General features: G+C 38.9%; 1 protein-coding gene across 2 annotated transcripts in view; it reads right to left on the bottom strand.

The window, feature by feature from the left end:
* The window catches only part of NLK (nemo like kinase), a 129,909-nt gene that overhangs the window by 18,309 nt on the left and 85,546 nt on the right, over positions 1-26,054 (bottom strand). For both annotated transcript variants that reach the window (XR_004234072.1, XM_031967669.1), the window contains exons 4-7: positions 11,491-11,597; positions 9,934-10,019; positions 3,084-3,293; positions 181-282 (exon numbers count right to left, since the gene is read on the bottom strand). Coding sequence is in view for 1 of the 2 variants with exons in the window: in XM_031967669.1 (XP_031823529.1) it covers positions 181-282; positions 3,084-3,293; positions 9,934-10,019; positions 11,491-11,597 (505 nt within the window). In the remaining variant the exon portion in view is untranslated. The remainder of the gene's footprint in view (positions 1-180; positions 283-3,083; positions 3,294-9,933; positions 10,020-11,490; positions 11,598-26,054) is intronic.

Genomic DNA, 26,054 nt, shown 5'->3' with positions numbered 1-26,054 from the left:
TTAAGTTTTGTTGTGGCAGTGGGAGCTGAGGCTATTTTGTTTGGCCAGTCAAGTTTTCAAAACTTAATCTGATATGTTGCCGTGCTCGGAGCTCTGTATCCGGCTTATGAATTCTAATGCTCCCCTGTCGCTGCCTTGGCAGATGGTGATCAGAGCAGCTATTGTCCCTTTGGCCCTTACCTGTTTATGAGGACCCCTGAGTATGTGTGCCTTTGCACCTTCGCAAGCTGTCCTCATTGCTTCCAGTGACGGTGTGCCCAGTAAGTCGGTGATCAAATCCAACTGTAGGCGAACATGAAAGGAAGATGAGAGTCATCATGTCTGGGAGACATTCCATTATTCTCCAATTTCAACAACATATTCTGGAATCAGGGCTGCAAAGACAGCTTGGAATACAGCTTTCAAATTCATATCTCATGTTAGAAAACTATATTCTTCCTTTCTAGCTGGTTAAAATAAACAGCAAAGTTAGCTGGCTCCAGATGTGGACACTCTTCTACCCTATCTGTATAGCATTCATGTCAGGATGTAAATGGACCTGCTAAAGAGAGCAGAGCTGGCTGCTCCTATGCTGGGCTTAACGGCACCTATGAAGTTGCCCAAGTACTGCTGACATCAGTGTCAGATCCAGCTACAAGTCACCTTCTTCAAGAAGTGAGGGAAAGGCTGGATTTGGACATGTGGAGCAGACTCAGACTTGCCAGAGAAGATGCTCTCAGAAGCAGCCAGATCTTATGCTTTGCATAAAGTCTTTACATTTGAGGTCAAGGTCTCCATGTCTGGATCATTATTTTCAGGATAACTGTCTCCTATGCTGGCAGCATCCCTATGTACATCTACCTTAACATCTGCCTCAATCCCTATAGATATTCTATTATAACCTCATCACAGCAATTACGCTCTAGCCTTGGAAGTTCTTATCCATGAAATGCTATTTTGGACTATTCCCTTTTCTGGAATCACCAAGTAGAAGCACAAGTTTGGGGTCTGTCTAGAGCCCCAAACAGAACTACAGCACTTCATTTTGGGATAATGAAGATAACGAATTGGATCTTTAGATAATAAAGTTAATAAAGTTCTTCTAAGAAGGTTTATGGCATTTTGCTCTTTTTTTTTTTTTTTTTTTTTTTTTGAGGCACATGGGGTCAAGTGACTTGCCCAGGGTCATACAGTTAGGAAGTATTAAGTGTCTGAGGCCAGATTTGGACTTGGGTCCTCCTGACTTCAGGGCTGGTGCTCTGTCCATTGTGCCACCTAGCTGACTATATATATATATATATATATATATATATATATATATATATTTTTTTTTTAAGTATTAGGAAATGCTACAGGAAGTCATTATGTCCAATTGGAAATTGGATTCTATTCACTATTTTAAAACACTCCTTCCCCCACTTTTCCTGGCAACACACATGGGGAATTCCCTGTGTAAGCCATTTTCCCAGAACAGTAAAAACAAGGTTCCTTTCTCTAAAGAATTAAGCTTTAAATACCAGCCTAAACCACACTTTACTACTTATTTTTAGTGGTAACTTCAGATCCTTGTTCATTGAAAATTTTAGGGTGACTTCACCCCCTATTTTTCACTTTAAGGATTCCCATATTTAGGAAACTATTATTAGTTTCATAATGTAAGCTCTTTGTGTGCAAATATGAAAAACACGTATATAAAAAAAAACCTGCTAATTTCTGTTCTCTAAATTTGGAACATAATGGATTCTGCTAAAGGCTACATGTATGCGCAAAATATCCAAGATATTGAAATATCTCAAATTTGGCTTCAATCATATGTTTATTTTATTAACTGGTACAGTAAAACAGCCTTCCTCTTGAACTAAGAGCTTTGTACACATCATACCCTTACCGCTGAGCTCATACTCCATAGAAGTATTAAAAACAATAACATGGCTTTATTTAAAATTTTTTTTGCTGTTATTATTCAACTTTATTATTATTTATTTATGAAATAAAGCAAACGTTTTTATAATATAGTATATTATTAAAAAGAGGATTGCACATGAAACATTGAAATCCATTATGTATAACTTGCCATTTTTTTTTCTTTGTTTTTTTATTATAGCTTTTTATTTACAAAAGATATGCTTGGGTAATGTTTCAACAATGACCCTTGCAAAACCTTCTGTTCATGGCATTATTTTAAACATATATTTGAAAGCTGTGATAATTTCAAAGCCACATTTGAAAAACAAACCGTTTTTTTTTACTTCGATTTAGGGACACAAAGTGCCATGTCATTTTTAGGATAGAAATACCCAACTTTGGACAACTTCCAGTTAGTTTTCCTATGCCTAATGAATTTTAGCTATCCACCTGTCCATCTGTCTATCCATCCATCCATCCATACACATATATTTATAGATTTTGAATATATAGTTGAGAAACATGTTCAACATGAACAGGACAAATACATTTCCTAACATTGTAGCTGATAGTTCTGAACCCAAAAGAGATGTTTCTGTTAAATAAGTGGGAACACACATTGCTTATAGAGTTGCACACAGATACAAGCCTGTTTATAAATCAGAGATATGGAAATGCTACCAATGAAGTATGGTACCCTGTTTCATTCAGATATATCCAATTATTTTTTTTTTAAATCATAAATGCTTCCTTCAATCTACATTTTAAAGAATTCTGGCTGTACTATGAGCCCAGAGTGTTTAAATATCTTCTCTCACCAGCTAAATGTTAGGAGCCTTTTCTAAATGCTCAAGAAACGTCAACATTGAAGTTTATAGAAAAATGGAATTTTCGTAACTTTGCTGACCACATTTTAAAAGAGTATATATCAGTCAACAGCATCACCAATCCTACAAAAATATCCTATGTATGGGTTCAAAGACATGGAAGAAGATGCATTTATTTCTTGTCACTTTGAGCAAAATGTTATAGCAGAATCTAATGAGCATAATATAGCCAGAACCCTGACCCAAGCAGCAGTAAGAGTCTCTCTAAGTCTGCAGATGATGGAATCCTAACTTTCTAAATGATATCTGAAATTATATTTGATTAAAATTAATAAAATAACATGGTATCAAAGGGCTAGGATACAATTATACCTGTTGAATGGGACTCTGTGCCTGAAACAATATTCTTCGTCCCAGTAGTTCTGCAAAGATGCAGCCCACAGACCAGATGTCGATGGCATTGCTGTAATGGCGGCTGCCCATCAGGATCTCGGGGGCCCGATAATACTGAGTGACAACTTCCTGAGTCATGTGACGGGATTCATCCAATTCCTCCACTCTGGCCAATCCAAAATCGCAAATCTAAGTAGAAAAATGGTTTGTTTTTCAAATGTGATTTCGAAATTATCAGAGCTTTCACATACATGCTTAAAATAAATGTTGGCACGTGTTATTTATATGTATAAATGGTTAAATGTACTTTGAGAGAGCTTAGTATTTGGTAAGCGTATTTAATATGAAATGTATATGATTATTACTACACAAACATCTTATCTGGAGGAAGAACAGTTGTTTAGTCATCTAAACTGTCTTTCCTTCCATTTAAAATGCTGTTTCATTGTTTGCAGATGATACGATGACATACTTAGGGAATCCTAGAGAATCAACTAAAATATTACAGAAACAATTAACTTAAGCAAAGTTGTAGGGTACTACATAAATCCACACAAATCATCAGCATTTCTATATGTCACTAACAAGACCAGCAGCAAGAGATAGAAAATGAAATTCCATTTAAAATGACTGTAGATAAAATATTTGGGAGTCTATCTGCCAAGATAAAGTCAGGATCTATATGAACACAATTACAAAACACTTTCCACACAAATGAAGTCGGATCTAAACAACTGGAAAAATATTAAGTGCTCATGGGTTGGTTATGCTAACAATAAAAATGACAATTCTACCTAAATTAATCTACTTAGTGCCATACCAATCCAACTGCCAAGAAATTACTTTAAAGAGATAGAAAAAAATAATAAAGTTCATCTGGAAGAACAAAAGGTCAAGAATTTCAAAGGAATTAATGAAAAAATGCAAAGGAAGGTGGTGGCTTACCAGATTTAAAACTCTATTATAAAGCAGCACATAGGAAAACCACTTAGTACTGGCTAAGGAATAGACTAGTTGATCAGTGGAATAGGTTAGGTTCACAAGACACAATAATCAATAATTATAGTAATCTAGTGTTTGATAAACCCAAGGACTCTAGCTTTTGGGATAAGAACTCACTATTTGACAAAAATTGCTGGGAAAATTGGAAAATAGTATGGCAGAAACTAGGCATTGATCCACACCTAATACCCTATACCAAGATCAGATCAAAATGGGTTCATAATTTAGACACAGTGTTACTATAAGCAAATTAGAACAAAGGATAGTCTACCTCTCAGATCTGTGGAAAAGGAAGAAATTTATGACCAAAGAAGAACTAGAGAACATTATGAAATACAAAATAGATAATTTTGATTATATTAAGTTAAAAAGCTTTTGTACAAACAAAACCAATGCAGACAAGATTAGAAGGAAAGCAGAAAACTTAGAAAAAGTTTTTACATCCAAGAACTCTGATAAAGGCCTCATTCCTAAAATACATAGAGAATTAACTCAAATTTGTAAGCATACAAGCCATTCTCCAATTGATAAGTGGCCTAAGGATATTAACAATTTTTAGATGAAGAAATTTAAGCCATTTTTAGTCATATGAAAAAATAGTCTAAATCACTATCAGAGAAATGCAAATTAAGACAACTGAGGTGCTACCTCACACCTCTCAGATTGGTGCCCAAACACCTCTCAAACTTATTGTGTCCAAAAGACAGCACTAACACCCTACCTCCAACTCATCCCTCTTTGGACTAACTTATTTCTGACCCAAGCATTACCATTCCTCAGGGGTCACCTAAGACAGGAAAAGATACCAATAAATGTTGATGGGGATATGGGAAAATTGGGACACTAATACATTGCTAGTGAAGTTGTGAATTTATCTGACCATTCTGGAGAGTAATTTGGATCTATGCCCAAAGAGTTATCAAACTGTGCAGACCCTTTGACCTGTAGTCAAAGCATAGTGTTTTCATCTTTTTTTTGTTGTTGTTTGCTTGTATTTTATTTTCTTTCTCATTTTTTTCTTTTTGATCTGATTTTTCTTGTGCAGTATGCTAACTGTAGAAATATATATATAAAATTGCACATGTTTAACATATATTGGATTACTTGCTGTCTAGGGAAGGGATTATGGGGGAGGGAGGAAGAAAAAATATATAACGCAAAGTTTTACAAGAGTGAATGTTGAAAACTATTTGCAACTATTTTTAAAATAAAAAGCTATTACCAAAAAAAAAAAAAAAAAAAAAAAGATAAAATGATATGTCAATACATTCTTTGGCTTTTTTTAAGCTTTGTTTTTTTGAATGACAACAGCAACAGAGACTGTTGCTCAGGCCTGATGCAGCATGGGTGCTTAGTAAGTGATGAATGTAGAAATAAGTGATTTTCTTTCTCTCTTTTTAAAAAAATATGAATTTATTTTAAACTTAAAAAGAAAAACAATCACCATGTGTATAACAGTTCAAAAGAGAGATCTCAAAATATAAAGCAATAAATTTCCATTTAAAGAAAGCTTATATAATAACATTGTGTTCAGAGCCGTCTTTGCTTCTTTGTAGGTTTTGTTTTGCTGAGAATTTATTATTCTCTCCTCCCTGCCCGTGAACCCCGCCCCCAGACTATATGCACAACACATACATATACAGATATCTTAGAATTGATTTTTAACCTATCTTAGATATAGGCCAAATCACTTCCATTGAAAGGTTTTTGGAGTTTTTATAGATAAGACAAAAAAAGGTCAAACTAGTGTTGTCTTATAGAAGTTGTAGCCTCAGGGAACTTGATCTCCATTTTTATTAAACAGTTCTTAGGCTTCTTTTAAAGTCATCTTAAACATTCCTCCCATTAATTTTTGTTCAGTCTTGTTCCCAGTCACACCATGGGAACCGTGTGTGCAAAGGGAGAGGAGAGGAGAGGGAGAGGCTGTATGACTAACCAATAAGGTAAGGGGAAAAAAAAAAGATTATAAAATCTTCAAGCCTCTTCTGTGAAATTGAGTCCATCCTTCTTCTTCTTCTTCTTTTTTTTTTGCTAAGGCAATTGGGGTTAAGTGACTTGTCCAGGGTCACATAGCTAGGAAGTGTTAAGTGTTTAAGCCCAGATTTGAACCTGGGTTCTCCTGACTTCAGGGCTGGTGCTCTATCCACTGCACCACCTAGCTGCCCCTGAGCCCATCCTTCTTAAGCCCCACTACTTTCCCCCTTCTCTTCATCTCATGCCCCATTCTCTCTGTTTCCTCCAGTCTATGATAATGAGTCGATAATTGCTGCCACAAGAGATCCAAGAGCCTACCATTTCTCCAGAGGACTGCTCCCTGTTCCTGAGTTGTCACTGCTCTTTCCTCATTCTCCTCTAACTATTCCTCCCTCATCAGCCTTTGTGGTTCATCCTCCATTTTATACCCTCTAACTGAGGCTTTGTCTCATGTTCTCTTGTCTCCTTGCCTTACACACTCCCTGACTTCATCAGCTTTCAGGGCTTAATGATCATCTCTATGTACATGATGTAGCAATCTTTTCCCTGAACAGTGGTCCCAAAACCTCTCAAACATAATGTGACCAAAAGACAGCACTAACATCCCCCTCCAACTCATCCCTCTCTGGGCTTATTTATTTCTGACCCAAGCACTACTATTCTTTAGGGTCACCCTAGACTCCTCTTCTTCCCTTACCCTACTTATCCAGTTGGTTGTAAAGTCTTGCTTCTACCTCTGTGGGCAAAGACAGACATAGACCCCCTTCTCTCCATTCTCACAACCAATACCTTGGTCCAAACCTTTATCATTTCTCCCCTGAACCAATGAAATAAGATGCTCTCCTGCTGCATCTTTCCAGAACAATTCTCTCCCTGACCCTTATCAAATGGCTCAAATGCTTTTCCTCAGCTGTGCATCTCACTGTTGTGCCCCAACTTCCTTTTCTAGCTCCTTTTACATTCTCATCCCTTCTTGCATTTTAGGGTCTAGCTGTTCTGATTCTGCACTCTGTTCCTTACACAAGGCAAGCCTTCTCCCATCTCCATAGTTTGTGTGCTGATATTTTTTCTCACCATTAATTCACAACATTTCTTTTTTCCTTTCACAAAACCTTTCCTGACCCTCCCAAATGCTAGTAACTTTCTTTCCTAATCATTAACATGTATTTCTTTTGCAGATGCTTCTATACATTGTTTCTCCCTATATTTATTTTTATATTCCTAATTCCTATCACAGTGTAAAAAGTAGTAGGTGCTTAATGTATATGTGTAGATTGATTGGTTAATTAAGAATTACAAACCTTAACCTGGCATTGATAGAACATTTTTAGCATGAACTTGAAAAAAGGCACCAAAACCTTCATCTCCCTTCCATTCTGTATGAATCCATAATTTGTTAAAAAATGGCCTTTGGCCCAAAAGCGAATCACTTATTTGATCTGCCATCCTTGTCTGCATCCAATTTTAGCACCTTGCCTGGAGGATGAGCTGGGCATAACAGGAAATTAAAAATACTCAGCATAGAAAAGGATGCAATTAAAAAAGCATTGGAATAATTATTATGGATACAATTGCACATTCGGTTGGTTTTCTAGCATGGTAAATGTGGCCCTCTCTGGTAAGTCAGTGGAAGCGGAGCACAAGTTCAGTGTGGGCTAACCTTGTATTCTTTGTTCAGCAGTGATTTCCCCTTCTATTCACAGTGCTATAGTGTATTAAAACTAAACATCTAAGAAAATCAACTTTGTGCATTTGAAGGCATTAAGCAAGGCAAATTATGTACAAAAATCCTTCTTTGTTCAGTCTTCCAACCAGCCAGAACAAGAGACAATTTGGTTCCATATCCCAGTAGGTTGGCTAGAGCAAAATCAGTCCTCATAAGAGCTGTTGAACTCAGACTTGGGTTTTTGGCTTGACTGCAAGATCTCCTGCCCCCAGAGTCATTAAAAAGAACTCAGAGATTCAACTATGGTTAGGCAGACAGCCATCAGGAAGCAGACAAATGAACCAAATGACCTCTGTGATGGCCTTTTAGCTTGATAGAATTAGAAAAAAGTACATTTAGTCAGGATAAAAATATCACATCACCTAACAGCCTGGGGTTTTATTTTTTAGGAAATATGAAAAATAAGCACTCTTTCCAGCTAACATGTTAAGAATATGAAAAAATGAACAGAATTACATCCAAATACTTTGGCCCCAACAAGGGACCTGAGAGGTTGGGGTTATCTTCCAAGGTCTCAATTCTCTCTCCTGTGAAATGGGAGGTTTGGATGATTCCTTATTTTATGACAGGGATGTTAGGGAGCAATTGATATAACTGCCATTAAAAGAAAGAAACAGGCAACTTTCCCCGAGGTCATACAACTGATGGAAGGATCATGACTCTCTCCATTTCTACACCAGACCTGGTTGTACTAAGCCCTATGGCTACTACTGAGGACTCTGAAAAGATTTAAATAAATTTCTTAGGGAGGGAAGGAAGAAAGAAAAAAGAAGGAAGCTTAAGTCTCTTCTGCTTCTCAATTCATGACCTCAAATGAGGGAGATGGTCAAATTGCCAAGAATTTTAATTTGCAAGTAGCTAACCAACAAGCATTGAAAGCGAGCTGGCCTGTTGTTAGAAGAAAACATTTAAAATCACAAAATGAAATCCATTCACACACTTGACATGAGTGCTTGATTTAACTGCCAACAAGCTAAGTAGTAATGACAGTAATGATTACTCTTAAAGTAGGCAACATAAAAAAAAAAAAAAAACACAATTCTTTTCTTCTCTAAATACATCAGCTGAAATACCGAAAGTATTTACAGTGTAGAATTAAGCAACATGATATAAAAGCCACTTATGAAATATGTGAAAATTTAATTTGGTTTTTACTATGAAGTTGTCTAATATATAATGTGCCGTGGATCCAAGCAGGTGCCTATTTCCTAATCCTGAGGAGGCAAGATGATTTTTGTCGCTTACACAGGGTCTAATAGTCCAGGTTATAGGTCATTCAGGCTGCAGTTTCACCACCTGATTTTTGGAAACGCTGCTAATTCATACCTCCATCAGGAGGTGCTTTAGGGAAAGGAAAGAATGACATAGATGCCAATTTCAATATTTATAAGTAGTTCAACTGAAGAACGGGGGGAGAGAAATTGAAGTTAACTATTTCACTGAGATTTCAGGATTTTTTGTAGATGAACATTACACAGGCCTCAGCTCTCAGCATGGTTAAATTAGCATTGGCTAATGGATATTGTGGAGATGAATTTGACAGGTGACTGAGACTGCCCTGGAATGGATGACAGCAGAGGACCTGCTCTTAAATCTCAGTTGGGACACCTGCCATCCATCTGACCTTGTTGGACAAGCTATCTAACCTCCCTGGGCTTCAGTTTCCTCATCTATCAAATGAGAGTGATGGCGCTGATAGCTTCTGATATTCCTTCCCAGGTCTCCTTCTGCCATGAATAACCAAACATGGACTCAAGGAATGAATTATAAATATTCAAATGATTAATCTCGATAAACATACTTCCTTTGGAGATGGGACAGGAGGTCACTTTACTTAAAGGGACTTGCTTTTTCTTTATCTGCTTCATTTTCATTTCAATATTATCAAAACACAATTAAGGGGAGAAAATTGGAAAAAATATTCCAATTGTCAAAATAACACATGGTTATCCCCAATAGATGCAAAAGATGCTTATTAAGTCAAGTATTTTCCTGTGACGTGAGAAAGGAAAACTGGAATTCATTTTAGAAAAAAGAATGACAAACACCTTTACAATTTCCCCTTGAAAACCCATTGCTTTAAAAAACCTGGACATTCCCGTATGTTAAATAAATTCAAGAACCTACCTTAAGCACACAGTTGCTGTTCACAAGGAGATTCCCTGGCTTAATGTCACGATGTAAAATGCCAGCAGAATGAAGATATTTCAAACCTGAAACAATAAACCAAATAGCAGACACTTAATCTTATTTCCAAAAACCGTTCTGGAAAACGGTTTTTAGGTATACAACAAATTATCAGGGGAGATTCTAGGCTGTTCCCTTGCAAGTATATAATGAGTAAGATGAAAAGGCTGACCCAGGCCCATGGCCACTTACCCATCTTTATACCTACACCCACAATGAAAACACTAGTTTAGATTATATTTAAATACAAAGTCACCCAAAAAAGTCATTATGGGCTTTCACTCTTCAGAAATTACTTATAAATCATTAAATGATTGGAAGCTAAATCCATACAACAGTATGGATTCTGATCCTAGAGCTGGCCTGACCACTCTTGATAGCCTACATGGTTCCCCCTGGAAATGGGCAGTTCCCTGAAATCTATTTTAACCAGGAGAAATTGAAGTATAGCTTTTCTTCTTTTCGGGGAGACTCTAACCCAAAAAGCTTACCCAAACTTCTCTCTCTAGCTGTATCCTCAGTTGTTCAGAAATTAAAGAGCATTCTCTCATCTTTAGCTTGAATATTGGGAACTTCTATAGTATTATAGAAAGATTTCTCTCAGAACTCCATGGATACTCTAGCTATCTAAGGCTTCTCACCCTCACCCCCCACACTAAAAAAATAGCAAATTTTCTTCCTCACAATAGTCATTAAAGGTTATTAAGTGGGACTGAGGAAAAATAGAAAATAAGCTAATAAAAGCTTCCCAATACTTAAGTAGAATTTATGGATAATAATGGTTATAGGGTTCCCAGTCTTTGAGGTGAAGCGTTTAAATTTACCTATAAAGAAAATATTAACTATTTGCTTGAAGAAAAAAAAAATCTCCTACAAGGAAAAAAAAGATTTCTGTTGCCTTTCAGCTGAGTCACAGATCTTGTCTTACATCAGCAAAACTCGGATTATAAGAGAGGATTAATATCCAGGCACCAATTCAATGATTAATATTAAAAAATCAGAACTGCCAAGAAAATTCTTCATGTTCATCCTGAGCAAGCCAGCATGGTCATATCTTGCCAAGAAACCTTTCTGGAGAATCATTTAGACATCTGGTTCTATTAGTTCCTCATTTGCTTTGTGGGACCAATGGATGTCTCAACAGATTCTTCTGCTTCTCTATGGTGACTTCCTAGGCCACAAATACACTCAAAAACTCATGGTCCTTCTCCTAGTCATCTTATAAGACAAGGAATTCTTCCAGATTTTCTTCTTCCAAATCAACTTGCTCCAAGTGACAAGTGGTATTGTTCCATCTTCAGCTTTACAGAAGCTCAATCAAGAACTTCTCAGCAACCTCAGAGCCTTCAAGGAAACGTTAAACTTGGTAACATATGCTTATGTCAAAAACGAATTGCCTGCTGAAGCAGGAAAACCTTGGAAGGCCAGGGTAAAGGATGAATGAAAAACACAACTTGCTCTAGAGATTGCTATTTCTTTTCCTTCATCAACTCTTACCTCGTAAAATCTGATAAAGAAAAACTTTGACATGATCTGAGCTGAGTGGTTGAGGAGAGACGATAATTTTATGTAGGTCACTCTGCATCAATTCTGTGACAACATATCTTTGGGTAAGAAGTTAAGGAGAGTTCAGAGAATGCCACTCATAACCCCAGAAGCACTTGCTCGCGCTAAGAAAAACTTCTACTCTCAACACTGATGCTTTAATGGGAGGAAACTTCTTGATGCACATATAAAAGCGTCAGAATCCCACCTTTAAAGTTATGGAAGACTGACACAATTAAGTTATAGAATTTATCTTTGGTAGCCAAAGCAAATCATGCCCATCTTTTCTGCAACATAAAATGGAAAAAGGCCCAAATGACTGTCCTAAGGACAAAAGACTAGACCTAGGAGCATTCTCTGAATTCACACAGAATACATTTGGTAGTCTCATTCTAGCCCAACTAAATATTTAAGAAGAGAAAATCTGCACTCTGATTAAAGGTAAAGTGTACTGGGGTTTATATCTCTACTCTGGGTCTTCTCTGATTTATAAAATGGAGTGGATGATGCTTCTTTATGTATGCCCATACCGTATTTTCCCAACCAACTCCAGTATTTTAATGAACTTTTTCTTCAGTTCTTTGTATGTTTATGTAGCTTCCCCAAGTAAGATCCTGGAAGATTGGGACAATAGCTTCAGATGGGGAAAAGAGGGAAGCTCTTATGGAAATAGAAAAACTACTCTCAGGATAGAGCTCCCAACATTTGTGGAATCTGAAAAGATTCACGTTGCCTCTGAGTTAGATAGGCTTTAAGATGTTAATTCACTTGTAAGGGTTCACTGGATCATAAATGTGGAGCTCCAAAGAGCTTTGGAGAGGATTTTGTTCATTCCTCTTGTTTAGTACATGAGGAGATGTAGGTGGGGGGAAAAAAAGGAAAAGAGAATGATTTGCTCACAGTCACTCAGGCAGCCAGTTACATACAGAGCTTCAGAATGGATGATTTAGAGAAAATGGAGAAGTCCCTTTTTCTTTATCTGTTTCTTTATCCCTGACATCCAGGCACTAGAACCTGAGCCTGAACCCTGCCTTAGACACTCACCAGCTGGGGAACTATGAGCACCCTCAATTCTCGGGGTCTCAATCTTCTGTAAAGCATGGATAATAAAATCACCTACTTCACAGAACAATTGTGAAGATCTATGAGGGGGCATTGGTAAAGTAACTCCAGTGACCATCATCATTATCTGACCTAAATGATTTCACCAGAGGACTTTCTGAAGTGAGGATTATGGGTTTGACCGATGGTCTCTAAAGATCCCTACTGGCCCAGGGACTTACTGAAGTCAGCTGGGCATTCCAAAGAATTTCTGCCAGATTTCCCTAGTCCTAAGCAACTGAGGTGGGTTACACAGGGAAGCAGGCTGGCCCCCAACAGCTCTCGGGGTCTTCCCATTGCTCTTCCACCATCCTTTTTCACAGACACAGCAACTGCAGCAGTGCTGTCCTCTCTCACTCCCTGAGTCTGGACAAGAGACAGGAAGAGAAGGAACTGTCAGTCAAGCTACTAATCATGATGAGGTTTTCTTTTTCTCCTTTACTTTTTCCTGTTCCAACTTCCCAAGTACAGGCAGTTCTCAGTTCTTGTAAATTCACTTTATGCAAAGAATTCTGAAAGAAATCTGCATCCTCCCCAAACCCTATGTTAAATTTAGCTTGTGCTCCTTCTCCATCCATGTCCCTTGGTGCAGCATTCTTCCTCCCACCAAAACAAACCACCCTCCAAGTGAAAGCAGAAGAGGATTAGGAAGATCTGGCCTCAGACTACTAGTGCCTAGAAAAGAGACCTTTGTCCCCCAACCTCCACTGGCTACGTCCAGTGCCACTGTGTTTCACGTTACCTATTCTCTCCTGCTCGTGTTTATGGTTGCCCTGAGTTATTCCTCTTGTCCCAGCCAGGTCCCCATATGGCTGCTGGCCCCTGCCTTGAAGGGTTCCTTGAAAGCTCTTGCTTCTTTGTGTCCAGCTTCTCTTTCCACAGGCACATGGCCTCCTCTCAGTCTCCCTCTGTCCCTTCCCCACACTCATAGTCATGTAAAAATCATTTTACATGAAGGTCTAGGGAAGGGTCCACTTACACAAAGGGAGAATGCTCTGTAGTACAAAGCACCCACAACGAAAAGCCCCACAGTGAGCAGCTAAAGAATAAGGTGACCTTGATGACCTGGGTTGAAGTTCTAGGGTCCTCAGCACTGACAGAAACCAACAGGATCTGGAAAATCTCGTCTGGTAAGGGTTCAGCAGTTATCTTAAAAACCATTTAAGTAAACACTGTGCCATTCAGGAAGAAAACTAATGCTTGGGTCCTTAATCCCAGGAGAACCTACTATTAAATCTTACCCTGAGAACTGACAGTTTACATACTCTCAAGGACACTATTAGCAGAATTAACTCATAATTCTGCTAGGCTGTTTCCAGCAACACCAGGAAAGAAACTCCAAAAAAAAGAGAACCAGGAGAAAAGTCGGCCCTTGCCATCCCCAAAGCTGGCGCTGTCAGTTTCCTTAAAAAGGCTGCCCAGCACGGCCCATCTCGGCTCTCGGCGCAGGCTTTCTGCTGAGGCTTTTGACTTCTGCCAGGGCTGGGGGTGGAAAAGCAGGTGATCATCTGCAGCTTTACATACGCAGCCGCTGAACGACCAGCCGGGCTGCAGCGCCAGAGCCCTCCCTGCTGGTGGTGACAGCTGGGACGGATGCAAGCAGGGAGAGGAAACATCTTGATTTTCCAGGGATCAGGTCGAACTGGCAGTGTTGGCACTTGGGAAAAACTTTGTTTTGACTTAAAAATGGAACAAATTGATAAGAGAGCCAAACTAAATATGAAACAGAATGTCATGTGTTTGTGTGTGTTTTCCCCCTCCTATCTGTAACCATATTTTAAATAAAGGAAGGAAGGAAAAACACTGGTACGGGGGTGGGTGAGACAATCTATTGTTCTGAAGGGATGTTTTCTGGCTGCTTGAAGGCAGATGAGCAACCCTGTGGTTGATTTAAGGTGCAGACTAAATAGAAACGCCGCCAGGTCACCACTTCTGACTGGTGTAGGCTGAGCTCTGGTCATCCCTCTTCTTTCCCCCAAACTCCAACCTCAGGGCATCTGCCGGGTACGCAGGGGCAGCTTCAGCTTGTGGGGAGCCACTTCCTAGCCACTGCTCTCAAGCCGTGCTGCCGGGTCCACATGCTCCTGCCACCAGGCCAGTAACCCTCCAGGATCCTTCCACTCGCCATCTTACCCCATGGCAAGCCCGAGTTAGAAGATGTTGTGCTCTGGAGCAAAGCAGAACTGGCGCAGCTCAAAAGAAATGCCGGGATGTGCAAATGCCACATCATCTTTGACCCAAATGTTCAAATGGACTATTTGTGTCCTACACAATTGGCCGGATCGGCCACAGATGGACACACCATACTTGGATGCCAATGGAGCGCTGCCATTTAGGTTCTTTTTGAGTGCAAAGGACCACAACCAACCCCATGAGAATATAAACTTCTTGAGGACACAAACTGTCTTGCTTGCTTGTATCCTCAGAATCCAGGAGTGCCGGGCACACAATACAGTCATAACATAATGCATTCCCTGTCTGAATGCAGTAAAGGGGAAGATTCCTCACCATCTATACAGATGTGGGTATCTTTCTGTGAGATTCCCAAATTTGCTCCTCCAAAGCAAAATAACAAAATTACAAGTGATCTCACATGGTAGGACCCCTCTTCCATACTCAGGCCATAGAGATACACACCATTCCAGATGAAATATAAACCAGTACCATTCTTGTCTCTGCTCAGCACAAATAACCATGATGTCACCGACCTTCTCTGGACCCTGACCTGGAAAAATCTGACCCAACCTGCCCCAAAGCCTCTCCTCCACAAATAATCATGGTGGTGGTATTAAAAGCTGTCTCCTCTCCAACTTAAGTCAGGAATACTTTTAATTTTGAGCACCCTCTGTCCTTATTCCCCCAAGAATGGCTTTTTAAAAATAATCAAAAACAAGAGATTTGGGGATTATAAAACTGGAACTGACAAGATGGCTTTAGCTCATTTATTTAACATATTACATTATCTTCTATAGATTATTTAACAACATCAACTTTAGTCATTTTTATTTTGGGGATGTCTATAATTTCACTGGTGGAGGAAACTTCGAGATAGGCGTTACTTGTGGTCATACAGCCAGGAAGTGTCAAAGGCACTTTGACATGAGCCTATGCCTTTCTGACTGTGAAGTTATTTCTCTAACTCCTAGCCTCAAGGTATTTCAAAAAAATTTGCTTACTATGTTTACTTTCCTCCAAATACCTTTAGAAGAATGCAGCTCTCCATGTCTACTTTTGTGCCTCCTACAGCAAGCCAGCCCATGCGATTTAAGCTTCGCTCTTTGTCATGGGCAGACACCGCATTTTTCATTTTCCTCAGCATTCTGCTTGCAATCTCTTGACAAGACTAGGTTCCTTTTTGAAGCTATCCAAACAGTCACTTAGTGTAAGTAAGTGTGCCTTATGAAGTCTTTACAAAATAAAAGACCTTTTGATATTTTTCATTTAACAAAGAAGTACCGAGCAAACTTCAACCATTTGATTTTGTTAAGCAAGGTCACAAATAACAAAGTTCTAGAATGAATATGCCCAGAAGTAACACATGTTACGCTCGGAAGATTTTTGCTTTGCTCTATTACAAATCCTCCCAAAGTCTCACTCCCCAATATAATGTCTCCCAGATGTCTTAACTAGTTGCCATGCCAACTAAAGCAGCTTAAATTAAATGAGGGCCTGGAAAGGGACCTGCATCACTCCAGGTCTGGTGCATGTTAACTAAAGCTCTCTTGACAGGGACTCAGAGGTGCCATTAACTTGAACAGCAGCTATCTGATGATTGTCTCTGGGTAATTTAATGAGGGGCTTCCAAACAAGAGCAAATGCAGGCCTTGCTGACTCTAAATGGGACAGCCTCTCCAACAGCTGGTGCCCCTGCCAAGGCCTTTCAAGTTAGCATTGGGCAAAGATAAAATCTGGAACCAAAGTTGGGGCTTTCAGAAGAGCATTAACAGATTAAACATTTTTCCCTATTCAAGTCAGTCAATAAAAATATGATCATTAAAAATACACTGGGCATTGTGTGCCAGCCTCAAAGTTCTAACCACCTCAACTGAACGGCACAGCCATAAAATAAACTGCTGCTGATTGCAGTAATTAGTTAAGTAGTTGCATAAAATATAGATTACAAAATGTGCTGATTTGCTACAAAACAACTATTGAGGCAAATGAACAATAATAAACAGGGGATCTCTGATTCCTGGGGTGCCCTAAAGGAACAATAAGGCCCTTTCACCCCCTTCCCCCCATCTAAAAAGCAGATTCATTTTTCAGGAAGTTTTTTTTTTTTTAAAACGATCATGGAAAAAGAACCTTTTTTTTCCCCCCCTTTCGTTAAGCCTCACTAGTCATCTGAGAATAGGAGGGCTAAGAAAGTCCTTAAAAGTCTTCACGTCAGCTCCTCTCCTTTTTGATAAAAGACGCCATCCAACCACCCAAGTAACTGCAAGACACTGGTGCTGGCCAAGCTGGAAGCAGTCAGGTTCACCTCTGAGTTCATGCTATTCCACAAAGACCACAAAGTATTCTAAAAGTGGGAGCCAGCCACTCTAAATCTAGGACTCCCAATTTTCTTTTTAAACAAATTAGCAACACAGGAGAAGTATAGAATCCGAGAGGGAAGAGAGTGTTAGATAAAGCCCAGGACCAAAAGCTTAGGCAACCCACCAGCACCCAAAGCAATCTCTGGGAGTACTTTAGCACTATCCATACCACATTTCCCCTTTAGTGAAGTCTGCAGGCCCCTCCTCAGAATGAGCATTTTAAAAAAAATGCACAAAATTTATATTAAAATAAAGATTTTCCCCCTATCCAAACTCACAGATCCCGACATCCCTCTAAATCCCCTTGGGGGTCTGAGGATCCCAGATTAAGAACTCTTGCTCTAAATGGAACTTTTCTGTGATTCTTCTTTTTCTCTTTTATCTCTTTCCATTCTTCCCTCCTCCCTACTTTTCCTATTTATTCCTTAGTGCCTCAGACTGAATACATAGACACTGTTATTCTCACTAGGCACTGCTGATCTATCATTAGGAATCTCCAGACCAAATTAACAAATTCCAATTTTTTCTTTTAAAACAATGTGGTTTTTGTTGTTGTTGATATTACTTCATTTCAGAATATATTTTTCCCTTTACCTGTACTCAGTGATTCATCCTTTGTAAGAAATTTCTTTTTTTTTTTTTTTAAAAGAAAAGCAATTCAGTAAAACCAGCTATCTCATCAGTCAAATCTGACAATGCCCGCAATGCTGCATACCTACAGTCCCCTCTCCCCCCACAAAGAAGGAAAGAAAGCGAATTTCTCAGTTTTCCAAAGCTAAGGACTTGGTCCTAACTTCAGTGTTCAGTTTTGTCTGCCTGTCTTTTCCCTGTATATTGATGTGGTCATTGTGTATGCCATTTTCCTTGTTTTTCTTACACTCTGGAGGCCATATATGAATGAATTAGAAAGCCAGAATCTAGGTCTCCTGATCTTTAGTTATAGCATCTCTCCAGGTCTGTTTTCTAATCAATAACATAGGAATAACTTTTCTCACTCTACCTTCCAGTGTTGCGCCAAGATCAAATGAGATGACACAATTTTTTTTTTTAAGTCTAAAGTATAACCCAAGTGGCAAAGTATTGACATATGAGCCCTCATGTAAGAAGAGGGTTCAAAAGGATTAGAAGCCATATGGGAAGAAAGTAAAATGTTATACACTTTATGTATTCACTAAAAGCCTAGCAGATCACTGCAAAGTATCCTTCTCTAAGTCCTTAGTTAAATCATTTAGAATTATTCATCCCACAAAGACGCCGAGTGACTTTTTGAACTTTCCATATTAATGCATGGCCAGAATCAGAGGCCGGGTCTCCTGACCTCCACCTGTCTCCATTTGTCAGTTCTATCATAGGCTGCCTCATCTAGTTCATAAAAAGTTCCAAAGCTGAATTTTTTTCTCATGTTATTACAATCTGTTACTCCTAGAGGGGACTTGATGCAAAAATAGAGTCTATGACATCAGCTTTTGAGAAGCACAGAGCCGTGCTGCCTTTGGGGACTCGTACCTGAAGCTTACAACCTCGGCTGTTCACCATCACAGAGCTAGAACAAGCCTGTCACACTGAGGGAGACAGCCTCAAGTTCTTGCAGAGGCTACACGTTGCCCAGGGACGCACCATGGTCCCACGTGGCTAGTACCCTCGAAAGCGCTGAAGCGAGCACAATGGCAGCCCCATTTAACAACCACACCCTGCACGCTACAAGACAGTCCATAGAAAATGCAGAAACACACTCCCCAATCCCTGTGCCCTTGTGTTTCCCCAAAGTGCCATGAGCCTTCTGTATCATTTTCTCCCTATCAAGGGAGAGGATGTCATCTGCTTTAGGGTCAGGGTCTCTTCCCAGGTTCTGCCAATTCTCTGATTTGGCAAGGGATGCTAAAAGGTTGGTTCTAGTACCATCTTGTCATTATTCACCAATGGAGGGCAGTGGGTGCCAGAGCCAGAGGATGAGATAAAAGAGGTCCTCTAGTACAACCCCTTCATTTTACAGAGGAAGAAACAGGCTCTGAGAGGTTAAGGGCCAAGTTCACAGGGCAAAGAAGCAATTAGGTGTTAGACCTGGCCTTCTGACCTCTCAGGACAGCACTCGCTTTTGTTCTTTTCATATCCCTAGCTCTCAGCAAAGTCCTTGGCACACATAAATGCTTACAGAATGATTATTCATACCGTGCTACCTGAATTTTAGTCTTATTTCTTATGCCAACTTATGCCAAGTTACAAACTCAATGAGTCACTAGGACAATTTGAGGATAAGATGGAAACTAAAAGGTCTGATGGCTCCCGTGGCTCTCCAACAGCTTCTTAAGTTGACCTGTTTGTGCACAGAGCTAGTGGGGATGAGAAGAGCATCAACTAGCTTCAGAAATGGTTATGCTACAGAATTAACCATCAGCCCGCCTATTCTATGGAGGTCGTGGGGAGGACTCTGCCCAGCCAGACCACGTCTATCCTACTGTGGTTACTTCTAGACACCTTATTCTAGGAAGGCCATTGACAAGTCAGGGCACAAAGGGGGACCAGGAGAGTTCAGGGATTAGCCAGCATGCCATTACCTCTTCTGAAGGAACCAGCAATGTTAATAAAGCCGGGAGAAAAAAAGACTTGGTGGGCTCGAGAGCGGTTTGCCAGGTTCTGCTTGGGCTCATAAGAAGTATCCGGTGTAGAAGGACACATCTCAACTCCTAACACTCAAAACTATTCAACAGTGGAACAAGTTGTCTGGGGAGCCAAAAAACAGTTCTCATGCACATGGATGACTGTTTGCTAGGGATATGGCCAAAGAATTCTAATTCAGACAGAAAGGGAATTAGAGGTTCTCTGAGACAGCTTCCAACTCAGAGAGATCATATAATTGTAATGGCAGGATACAATTTTTGCTGCGAAAGTCCTAACGCACAATAATTCTGGGTTTCTCTTCCAAATCTGTTGTAACTAGCAATGTCATGTTAATAGTCACTAGAAGGCACATTATAAGTCTTGATATAATTAACAGCAACAGCAGCTTATACTTTAGTGTTATAAAACATTTTCTTAAATTCTTTCACTTGATTTTCACAACATAGTATTATCTCCCTGGTTTTGTGGATCTGAAAACTTGAAGTGTGGAGAGATTAGCAGGAGTCAAACTGATTACCTGAACTTAATTTCCAATCAAGTGCCTATGAACATATGACCAAAGCAATTCTTATTGAGTTGCCATTGCCAATGACAGTCTTTATAACCACACATACTAAGATAATGTAAGAGTTAAGTTGTCCAATGTATACATAAATTGTATTTAATTTATACTTTAACATATTTAACATGTATTGGCCATCTGGGGGAAGGGGTGGGGAGGAGGGAAAAAGTTGGAACAAAAAGATTTGCAACTGTCAATGCTGAAAAATTACCTATGCATATATCTTGTAAATAAAAAGCTATAAAAAAAAGGAAAAAAAAAGAGTTAAGTTGTCCAGACCGTAAAAGAGGTCATTCCAGCTAGTGTTTTCACAAGCCAATAACAGAAAACTCTTAATATCTCAATTTAAAATAATAATCTTTCACTCTATTTTAAATGGCTTATTTCATTGTCACCTGAATTTTTACAAATATTGTGTGTCAGGGTGGCTTTTAAACTTTATATGTAAGATTCACAGAGTAAATAATTTTGTTCATAAAACTTTTATTAAAAATATTTATATTCAGGATTATGCTAACCACAGGGAAGTGTGGGTGGGAAAGGGAGAGAGAGGATACTGACTTGGATATTCACTTCCTCTCTTCCTAGCCCAACCCATCACTACAAGATTACTGTCATGAGGGACCTTACAGTATAGGGCAAAGATGTCCATATGTGATATCAGATATCACAGAACAATTATAGATTTCATTCAATGAGTTAGGAATTGCAAATAAGGGGAAAGATCATTGTGAGGAGGGGCTTTCTCAAGGGAGAAAGTATTGAAGGACTTTCAAATATCTGATCTCTGAGAAGAACTTAAAGCTTGGATGGGCATAAAGGAGGGAGATAACAGTGGGCAAAGTGAACACCAAGAAGAAAGGCAAAAAATGTGGGGACTAGTTGTTCAGCTCTGGATATGAAGCTTACAAAATGATAGATGAGAAGATTGTTTTAGAGAAGGCTTGTACTAAATACACTCACTTTAATTTCATCAAGATCACAGGGAAGGTACCACTAGGAGGTAACGTCCCCATTTATGCCTATGACCAATCACTTGCTGAGTGCATGGCATGAGAGACAGAAAAGGCAACCAAGTACAAGAAAGGACAAGAGGACAACTGAGATAAATATTTAAATACCCAACAACAACCAGATAAAACAAACGATAGAGCAAAGGGATGAAAGCAATGTTTAAGGAAAAGAAAATTTAGAAAGGAGATGATCCCAATGCTAAAGGAACATAAGGATATGAGAAAGAAGACTATTTATTAGGGAAGAGAAGTAGAGATGGTGTAAATCTTTTCCAATGAGGATTCTGGATTGATATTTTAGGTAGTAATGGATAAACAATTTCCTTTCATAGGAACTAATGCAGCAAAAGCCATTTTGAACCTAAAAATCCTGGTGTGATGATCACCAGGGAGGGGAAGAGGATTTTGTTTGTTTGATACTCTCTTTAGAATGACTTTTACTTAGTGACTCTAGGATGAACAATTTTTGGTTTATTACTTAGAAAAGTCGTCTTTTCAGACAGGCAACATGACTGGGAGAGAAGGAAAAGATGTGCTTTAGCTAATTAAACTGAGCTGGCTTCTGGATGGAGAAACTAAAGATGCTTATCCTGTTTCTTGCAAAATCCTATATCCACAGGAATGAGGAAAGTACTATTTAAATTGAAAGGCATGATATTAAAGTGAGTTGTTATTATATACAAAAGACTACTTTTTGACAAAATATTTCCCATTAATTTTTCAGTCCCCAAAAAGGTACACAAGAGGTGTGGATGGCTAATCAGTATCCTACTGGATACTTGAATAGTTTTGAGATTAATCAGTGACTGATTAATCTCTCAAAACAATTCAAGTCAATATAGCAGGAAATAGACACAAATCTAAACAAACTGTCCCTTGAACTAAATAAGCCCCCCTTCTCTTTCCTTTGCAAAACTGTCCATTCCCATATTTAACACTATTTGAAGAGTATTTGCTAATGGAAATGTGGAAATAGTGCCTGCACAAAGTAGGAATTTAAGAAATGCTTTCTGATCAATGTTATATGTTTGACGACATTTAGAAAGTTCAGCTGTTTCGCTTTCAATGCCCTGCAGGTCTACAAAGTTCTATGAGGTGCTGCTTTTAACTAAACTCATTTGGCTAGTTTGTAAAGGTGGCAAATGTCCTGCTGTTCCAATGAAGCCTGGGCTGATGTACTTCTCTGGTTTTTTAAACCCTTACTCCCCCACATTATACATGGTTGCCTCCAAGGGAAAATAAACCTTTAAAAATAAAATGAAAATCAGATCTTTCACAACATGATGAATGTGGAAGTATGTTTAATATAATTACACATGCATAACCTATATCAGACTAATTACCATTCTGAGAAGGGGGCAGAAAAGAGAAGGAAAAAAAAGTGGAAATCTTATAAAAAGTAAACATTGAAAACTATTAAAATAGATTTTTTTATAAAAGAAATAGCCATTTAAAAAACATTCCTAAAATCAGAGCAGTGATGGGTAGGGAAGACTAAACAATACAGGCTCCATGTGTTTCCTTAAGTTCCTTTGACTAGATTCTGCACAATGGAAGGCTAATGACCAAAAGGTTGACCAGAGGGACTGAGCACCACAAGAGACTGATGATAGGGTGGCAAAACGTTGTTTTTTGGTGTTTTACAATGTCTCTCTAATGGTGAGGAGACTAGAAACTTTGTATAGATTAGGAGCTTGGGTTTTTTTCTTTTTTAAAAAATATACTTTTCTGGATTTCTTTGTTTTTATATCACCTAGATTTCTTTTAGGGCTTATTATTATTTGTTTTTACATGCAAAAGGTAGAGAGAATCAAGCTTCAAAAACATTCTATTTATTTGCTTCCTTCCACTTTTTTCCACACCTTTCTTCCATAGGTAATGTGAATAAGCTGCAATTTTTTTTTTTTTTTTTTTTTTTGGGCAAGGCAATTGAGGTTAAGTGACTCGCCCAGGGTCCCACAGCTAGGAAGTTAAGTGTCTGAGGCCACATTTGAACTTAGGTCCTCCTGATTTCAGGGCTGGTGCTCTATCCACTATAGCTGATGCAAATGTTCAGGATTCTCTTTAAAGTAGAAAGAAAGTGCAAAAATGAATGGGAGCTTCAGAGAGGATTCTGCAAGTCCCACCAAATTGCAGATTCTCCATGTACCAAAGGCAGCCTGGATTGTCTATGAAAGACAAGGGGCGCCGTCATGAAGTCAGCCCAGTGCAGGGAAGTGACACACTGGGTGAGTTTTACCCCCAGGGCTGTCACTACCAAGGCCTGCCAGCAGCAGGACCAGATCCAAGGGGTATTGATTGCTCTGATGATTTATTCCACTAGAGTGTCATCAAGAGCCTCACCCAGCTGTTGGTTGTGGTTGTTCACTTGTGTCTGGCTCTTTCTGTCCCTATTTGGGGTTTTCCTGGCAGAGATACTGAAGTAGTTTGCCATTTCCTTGTCCAACTCATTTTATAGATGAGGAAATTGAGGCAAACAGAGTGAAGGGACTAGCCCAGGGTCACACAGTTAAGCGTCAGAGACCAGATTTGAACTGAGAAAGATGCTTCCTGACTTCAGGTCTTGCATACTATTCATTGTGCTACCTAGCCTCCCCCAACATTTATGAGGCACCAGTGATTAAGGCTAGATAAGAAATAACGCCCCCCCCCCCAAAAAAAGAAAAAAGCCTCTTTCCTCTATGTACCAACAACCCTTTTCTCTTTCTGACTACCTGGACCTTCCTCTTCAGAATCATCATGAGAAGCTCTAAGCATCTCCATAGCAGCACTTGAGTGGGCAAAATGGGTTTGGTGTCATGAAGTTACCAAAAGAATTAAAAAAAAAAAAATCCAGAACTAGAGTAAGGCTAAATTTTCTGTCAAGGGGAGTAGATATATTTGTGTATATGCTAGGCTTGAAATCAGAAGGGAATCTATTAAATCATTAAAAAAAAAAAAAAAAAAAAAAAGCTTTCCAGTTGGCTCAAAAGTGACATAGGAAAAGAAAATCCATAATTTGTTGCATGAAATTATTTTCCAGAAAAGAAAAATAGATTCTGAGAACTCATTTCCTACCCAAGCATCCATTTTCCATAAACTTTTGCAACAAAAATTTCATCAAACTTGCTACAATTAAATCTGAATTTGTAGATAGAAACCAAAGCTAAAGAAAGTTATACAAAGATATCCTTCATGCACTATGAAATATTGCTGAATAGATCATACTTTTTATAAAAGTTTTACAAACATTTTATATATAAATTTTATCCATATTTTATAGATGTTGGAACACAGGTTGAATCTGTGGTGTGAACTCAGTTGCCCATATTTTGGAGTTCTCTGTGTCATGCTTCTCTTGATACTAAGCATCTCTTAAGAGTCCACAGCACAATGTTAAATCATGTCTGCAATTGCTTTAAGAGCTAATTCTGAAAACTTACTACTTCCTTCCTCTGTCTGAAAGGATAACATTCCACAACAAGGCTCACACAAATTAAAACATTCCTTTCTTCATTTAAATGTCTCTTTTCCTAGAACAGGTCCACAGAGGAAGGAAGCCTTAACCTAGATCTTAAATGTATAACTGATGTGATCTGACATAAAAAAAGGAGGACATTTAAGTAGCACAGATAATGAAAAGTCAGTTTACAAAGCCTATTGGTTTCAGTCAGCTCTGTCCACATAAAAAAATTAAGGGACCACAGTGAGTTATTTCTTTTTGTTGAAATAAAATAAGCCAGCCCTCAATAGCAAATATTTTTCTGCAACAAAAAACAAATATGAAGGTGTCTCTGCATCTAGAAGGCCTATAGACACTTCAGTCAGAATTCCTGACCTTTTCTGAATCTGGCATGTGCTTCTCTATAAAAAATAGGAGTATAGAACTCAGGCAAACGTGAATCTCTTTATCTTTTAAAAGTAGTTAGTATCTTGCACTTGATCAAAAATCTACTAGCAGTGGAAAATAAGACTGCTGTTTGGAAAAACAAATTGATTCTACCATTTAGCAAAAATGAGCTGGTAAACTGTCATGAAACATGCGGCCCTAGTGGTTGAGTCTGGATGTAGTGACTGAACCTGTGTAGTGAGAGCAGGAAGAACACTGCATGGAAGCAAAGTGAGCTCAAACTTCAATTGAGCAGTCTTGAAAAAGGCAAACTGTGCATGCAAATGTTCAGGGAGTCTGCTAGGGAAATCCATTTTCATTTTACCCATCTGCAGGGGCCATGGTGACTGCCAAATTAAAAAAAAAAAAAGATGTAGAGGAGAGAGTAGGGAAAAGAGAGACTGGAAACCAAGCAATCCAAACCAATCAAATCACTGTTACCTTTGCCAGGGGGCACAGCTCCACTCTGCATCCCTGGGATTCTGAGTGGCAGTCTGGCTAGGATGAAGCTTTCACATGCCCATCCATACGAGCCCCATCCCTCCTGTTTCTCTAGCCTACTTTGGCCTACTTTCCAATATGCCCTCTGGAACCTTTATTTCATTATTACAATATTATACTACCCTTTACATTTGACTGTATCCTTTCCCCAGAAATTTCTGTGTATATTTGTGCACATACATATATTTTTGTATTTATTGATATGTGTATTGATATGCTTTCTCTCCCTTCCTCCCCCACCCCAAGAATTTACACTTACACACACACACACACACACACACACACACACTCAGCAAAGTGCCATAAGGGATATGCTT

This window comes from Sarcophilus harrisii, chromosome 4, assembly GCF_902635505.1.
Source record: "Sarcophilus harrisii chromosome 4, mSarHar1.11, whole genome shotgun sequence".
Taxonomy (NCBI): domain Eukaryota; kingdom Metazoa; phylum Chordata; class Mammalia; order Dasyuromorphia; family Dasyuridae; genus Sarcophilus; species Sarcophilus harrisii.
This window is presented reverse-complemented; position numbering and strand designations above follow the sequence as displayed.